General features: G+C 47.9%; 1 protein-coding gene across 8 annotated transcripts in view; it reads left to right on the top strand.

Annotated features, from left to right (window-relative positions):
* The first annotated feature begins 436 nt into the window (after positions 1-436).
* GALC (galactosylceramidase) overlaps positions 437-6,000 on the top strand; it is a 57,076-nt gene continuing 51,512 nt past the window's right edge. For 3 of the 8 annotated variants that reach the window (XM_060418685.1, XM_060418683.1, XM_060418688.1), the window contains exon 1: positions 724-815. Coding sequence is in view for 2 of the 8 variants with exons in the window: in XM_027972099.2 (XP_027827900.1) it covers positions 445-639 (195 nt within the window). In the remaining 6 variants the exon portion in view is untranslated. Of the gene's footprint in view, positions 640-723; positions 4,556-6,000 lie in introns of those variants that run through there. The other 5 variants (XM_027972099.2, XM_060418682.1, XM_060418689.1 and 2 more) reach the window with 3 other exon arrangements.

Genomic DNA, 6,000 nt, shown 5'->3' with positions numbered 1-6,000 from the left:
AGCCCTCCTCCCCCAAATAAAGTCTGTCACGGTCTCCACTGTTTCCCCTGTTTGCCCATCTATTTGCCATGAAGTGATGGGACTGGATGCCATGATCTCAGTTTTCTGAATGTTGATGCTTGGGGAGGTCCATGGTAAGCCATTCACTGCACGACTCCCTTGGCCTTGGATAGCCATCTTTTTCTTCGATAAAATGCTCCAGTAGGTGATGCCAGAGGCGGGGCACCGAAGCGACAAACGCGGAAACCTGCAGTCAACCCCTGACGTAGGGCCCGTTAGAAAAGGCTCGCTCCCCACCCCCACAACACGAAGGCGGCTGCGTCAGCGACCCGCAGCCCACACTCAATATGGCGGCGGCGGCACCCGCGGCCTCCTGCCCTTCTCCATCATGGCGGCGACCGGACCCGCCTCCCTGGGCGCCCGAGTCATATGACCTGTCACACAATGGCTGAGCGCCTAATTCAGGCCTCCCGGCAACGCCGGGCGAAAGCCATGACAGCCGCCGCGGGTTTGGCGGGCCAAGCCGCGGTGCCCCTGCTGCTGTGCGCGCTGCTGGCACCCAGCGGCGCGTACGTGCTCGACGACTCCGAGGGGCTGGGCCGGGAGTTCGACGGCATCGGAGCGGTCAGCGGCGGCGGGGTGAGGAACGGAGCCGCGCGGGGGGGGGGGGGGGGGCCGTCCCGCCCCGTCCCACAAGCCCCCGCGGCGCGGCCCCAGCGTTTCGATGCGCGCGCGTCGCCGCCTGAGGCGGGCGCCCGCCCGTGGCTGCTTCGACGCCGCCGTCGCGCGACTGGACCCCAGACCCCATAGAGACGGTTAGGTTAAACACATGAGGGTCCGGAGGTCCACCAACTAAGTGACAGGTCTAGATAGTGACAGGGCGGAGGGCTCAACTTGAGCAGGGGTCCCTGAGGGGAAGGGTCTCTTCACCTTGAAGAGGGCACTCCGGGAGGGTCGCTCCAGAGATGGCCGGGGGCCCGAGGAGCGTCCGTCCGCCGAAGAGGATGCCCCTGAGGGATGTTTTGAGTGCGCTTGTAATTTTTGGGGGTCGGGGGGCCAGAGAGTCCTGGATCCGGGACTGCAGCTTGTGCCCCCAAGGGGGCAGGCGTCCGGTAGGTTTTGTTTAAAGGGACGACAGGTGCCTCAGGCCCTCTTTAGGAAGGTGAGAAGCCAGAAACGGGCTTTTGAAAGTCTTTTTTTCTAATATCAGGGCACACCAGTAACAGCTGATACTCTCGGATTGTTTAACTGTTTGAGGACTGTTTTGCCCTTGGATGGCAAAGGCCTAAGGGGGTGAGTTGCCCTCTGGAAGAGGCCTCGTTGGTGGCTGTTTATGTGTGCGAAGAGAGGGAAACGTTAAGGTGCACAAGAAATCACCTGGTCTGTTTTGTTTAAACGCAGACTCAGGCCTTCTCACCAGCTCCCATTCTGACTTTAGAGTTCTGGTGTGGGGCCTGAGAACCTGCATTTTAACAAATTTTAACAAAGGCACCAATTGATACTCGTAGGTATTGAGAGAACTTTTTTATTGATTCAAGGACCTCTGGAGCAAGCTTGTTTTCTTTTCTTTTTTTTTTTTTTAATGAATTTTTAACTTTAGAAATCGTTTTAGATTTACAGAAAAATTGCCAAGACCATACAGAGTTGTCATATACCCTGTAATCAAGTTTTCTTCTATTATTAGCATCCCAGGATAGTATGGGACATTTGTCCCAACCAATGTTGGTTACCTTAATGAAAGTCCTTACTTCCTTTCATATTTCCTTAGTTACCCAATGCTCTTTTTCAGTTTCAAGATCCCACACAGGATACTAATTACACTAAATTGGCTTGTCTCCTTAGTCTTTTCTAGGCTGTGTCAGTTGGGATAAGTTCCTCTTATCTAGGCATTCTAAAATACTTAAGGGAGCCTACCAGTCTCCTCCATCCATGGGATTTTCCAGGCAAGAGTACTGGAGTGGGTTGCCATTTCCTTCTCCAGGGGATATTCCTGACCAAGAGATTGAACTCAGATCTCCTGCATTGCAGGCAGACGCTTTACTGGCTGAGCCGCCAGGGAAGTTCCTAAGGGAGACATGAGGGCCATACAAGCTTAATGCAAAGTCTGCGTGGGCACAGCTGATAATTTCCTTAGTTCCCTAGTTATGCTAACAGGTGGCTCCCAAGCCTGGGAGCTTGCTACAGTGGCATGATTGTTCTTGGCTCCTAACAGCTTGCTTAGTCGTGTCAGCTTTTTCTTTGTAACCTTTGTCTTGCCTTTGTTTTATCCCCTTGTGTTTATAGCCTTTGAGTTGATGGCGTTTGTGATGGCCGGTCTTTGAACGAGAGGGATTTTCCTTTTTGTTCCCCAGGACAGAGCTAGAGCTGATTTTATTTGAAAATGGCAAGGCTGAACTCTTGAATGGGTTGTTTGTTGAATTGAGTCAGATGGAATGTGTGTCCTTGGATGCAATTCAGAACTAGTTTGAACGCCTGCTGGGTGGCTGTTTTGGGTGGGTCTCATCCGGGGTCGCAAAGAGTTGGACACGGCTGAGCGACTTCACTCACTCAGTCACTCACTCATCCTATTGATAACCAGTGTTGTTGTTGCACTGGTCTCTGTGGTTCTTATGATTGCAAGATGCCCTCAGCGATAACCATTGGAAAACTTTGAACAAAACAAAAGTTTATTACTCATAGGTCCTGGAAAGCACATGGTAAACCTGGGTCACACCTGGTGATGGTAGGTAGAGAGACAGAGGGTGTGGGCCTGCGGTTCTGCTTTCATTAGGGTCAAGGGTGGAGGCCTTGGGCCTTGCGGCTTATTTTTTCATTGGTGAACTGAAACCTTAAGTGTGGGAACTTAAAGTTCAGGGAAATAAAAAGTGGCCCTAATGATGGTCAGCTAGCGAAACTGACCAAGATCTTGCAAAGAACTCCCCCCTCCCCCCAACCTCAGCTTGGCTCTGGGTTCTTTGGCTGCAGTTTGTTTATTTGAGACAGCCATCTTGGAAGTGGATCCCTCTTTGAAGTGGATGCTTTGCAATCAAAGCTTGAGTCTTGCATTTGCATTACAAAAAAGGAAAAACCTGGCCATTGGGGATTGCACTACAAGCCACCCTTAATGCCCAGGTATCAGCATAAGTGGTGAGGGCCTTAAACTGCCTGAATAGCTGATTTACTGAAAGTAAGGGATAGGGCCTGTTGTAATTTAGAAAGGATTATAGTAGCACTCCTGTAATTATACTACAGTCAATAGTTTGCAATCCAATTGGTAGCCATTGTCCTAAGCTTAAAAGGTCACACCTTGAAACCAGGTCAGTGATCTTGGGGCCCGAGGAATCTGTTCAAAGATTAGGTAATACTGCAATTAACATTTTGGGCCATCTGTTATGAGTGGGTTTGAGTCTGTCCTGGGTTGGTGGATTGCTCCATATCTCACCCAACCACGGTCAGTTCCGTTAAAGTGTTGTGTCTCATTTCAGGAGACAGTGATGCAAGTGTGCGTACAAGGTTAGGTCTATATGGTGCGAATACTTGATTCAGTTTATGTAATAGACATTTCAGTGAAAACAGAAGAAAACGATGGCTAATGGAGCAGATTGTAAACCTATTCTGAATCCTGAGGGCAGCCAGTCATGATTTCTAGATGTAGAACATCTTCAGATGGAGTGGGGACAGACGGTGGCAATCGTAGATCTTCTTGAGTTGAGTTTGACTATCTCTGGGGATCTTTCTGAGTGGTCCACAGAGCAACAGGCATGAAGGTTGTTCAGATATGAACTGTTGTGATTTCTCTGGAGTTTGTATAAAGTTATCACACTTTAGGTTGCATAACTTCAGGAAAAGGGAAATTTTAGTTCTTAATAATTTAAAGTCAGAAAGTTGGGAAAAAGAAACATTAGCTTGACAAGCTGTATTCAGATATTGGAAGAAATGAGAAGAATTCAGTATTTGGTCCAGTTTACAGGTAGAAAACAAACCTCAAAGACAGTCAATAGGACTAGAATCTGATAATGGGCTTCCCTGGTGGCTCAGATGGTAAAGAGTCTGCCTGCAGTACAGAAGACCGTGGTTTGATCCCTGGGTCAGGAAGATCTGGAGAAGGAAATGGCAATCCACTCCAGTATTCTTGCCTGGAAAATCCCATGGACAGAGGTGCCTGGCAGGCTACAGTCTGATTATCTGCAGAGTGTACTCTAGTTCTTCACTGAAATATAATTTTCTCTCTATCATCACCCCTTACTTCCACCTTTTATTAGAGATAACCAAAATAAGGGTAATTTCCTTGCAAAATAAGTATGGCCTTATTAAACTTGTCCTGATTATATAAGTGCAGCCAAAATAATAATTGACCATATAGGTTCTTTTAAGTGTGCCCTGTTGGACATTTGCACAAGGAATCACAGATTGGGCTATTAAAAATCTCTGTCAAGGCTAGGCAGCCAAGCCGTGAACTTATCATCAGACTTTCTCTGCAATCCTGATGGATTTGGGTGAATTCCTTTCTTCACGAGGTCCACCAATATTCTGAGATTCGTGCATCTGCTAAGAAGTGACCTTTCTTACTTACCTGGTAAGGCTTCTGGGAACCCTGTAAGCAAGTTACCAGGCTGATTTTTCCAGGGAGCTTTATTGGCTCCATGTGCCATACTTAGTCTCTCAGTCATGTCCAAGTCTTTGTGACCCCTTGGACTGTAACCCACCCAGCTCCTCTGTCCATGGGGATTCTACAGGTAAGAACACTGGAGTGGATTGCCCTGCCTGCAGCCCACTGTAATGGGTTGCAATGCACCCACCTGCAATGTGGCAGACCTGGGTTCGATCCCTGGGTTGGGAAGATCGCCTGGAGAAGGGAGCGGCTACCAGTATTCTTGCCTGAAGACTGCAGCCAAAATGATGGTACAGAGTTCACTGACATTGGCTCTATCAGTTCAGTTCAGTCACTCAGTCCTGTCTGTCTGTGACCCCATGGACTGCAGCATGCCAGGCTTCCTTGTGCATCACTGACTCCTGGAGCTTGCTCAAACTCATGTCCATTGAGTCAGTATCCCATGCAACCATCTCATCCTCTGTCGTCCCCTTCTCCTCCTCCTGTCCCCAATCCCTCCTAGCATCAGGGTCTTTTCCAATGAGTCAGTTCTTCGCATCAGGTGGCCAAAGTATTGGAGTTTTAACTTCAACATCGGACCTTCCAATGAATATTCAGGACTGATCCCTTTAGGATGGACTGGTTGGATCTCTTTGCAGTCCAAGGGACTCTTCAAGAGTCTTCTCCAACACCACAGTTCAAAAGCATCAATTCTTTGGCACTCAGCTTTCTTTATAGAAAGCTTTGGACATATTTCTTTATATGCCCAAAGAAGAGCAGTGCCAAACAATGTTCAAACTACTGCACAATTGCACTCATCTCACAGGCTAGCAGAGTAATGCTCAAAATTCTCCAAGCCAGGCTTCAACAGTATGTGAACTATGAACTTCCATACATTCAAGCTGGTTTTAGAAAAGGCAGAGGAACCAGAGATCAAATTGCCAGCATTCGTCGGATCATCGAAAAAGCAGGAGTTCCAGAAAAAATGTCTACTCTGCTTTGTTGATTATGCCAAAGCCTTTGACTGTGTAGATCACAACAAACTGGAAAATTCTTCAAGAGATGGGAATACCAGACCACCTTACCTGTCTCCTGAGAAATATGTATGCAGGTCAAGAAGCAATAGTTAGAACTGGACGTGGAACAACAGACTGGTTCCAAATTGGGAAAGGAGTATGTCAAGGCTGTATATTGTCACCCTACTTATTTAACTTATATGCAGAGTACATCATGTGGGATGAAGTGCAAGCTGGAATCTAGACGGCTGGGAGAAATATCGATAACCTTAGATAGACAGATGACACCACCTTTATGGCAGAAAGTGAAGAGGAAGTAAAGAGCCTCTTGGTGAAAGTGAAAGAGGAGAGGGAAAAAGCTGGCTTAGAACTCAACATTCACAAAACTAAGATCATGGCATCAGGTCCTATCAC

Source organism: Ovis aries, chromosome 7 (genome assembly GCF_016772045.2).
Source record: "Ovis aries strain OAR_USU_Benz2616 breed Rambouillet chromosome 7, ARS-UI_Ramb_v3.0, whole genome shotgun sequence".
In the NCBI taxonomy this organism is placed as follows: Eukaryota; Metazoa; Chordata; class Mammalia; order Artiodactyla; family Bovidae; genus Ovis; species Ovis aries.
Note: the sequence above shows the minus strand (reverse complement) of the source record. Positions and strands in the feature narration are given on the sequence as shown.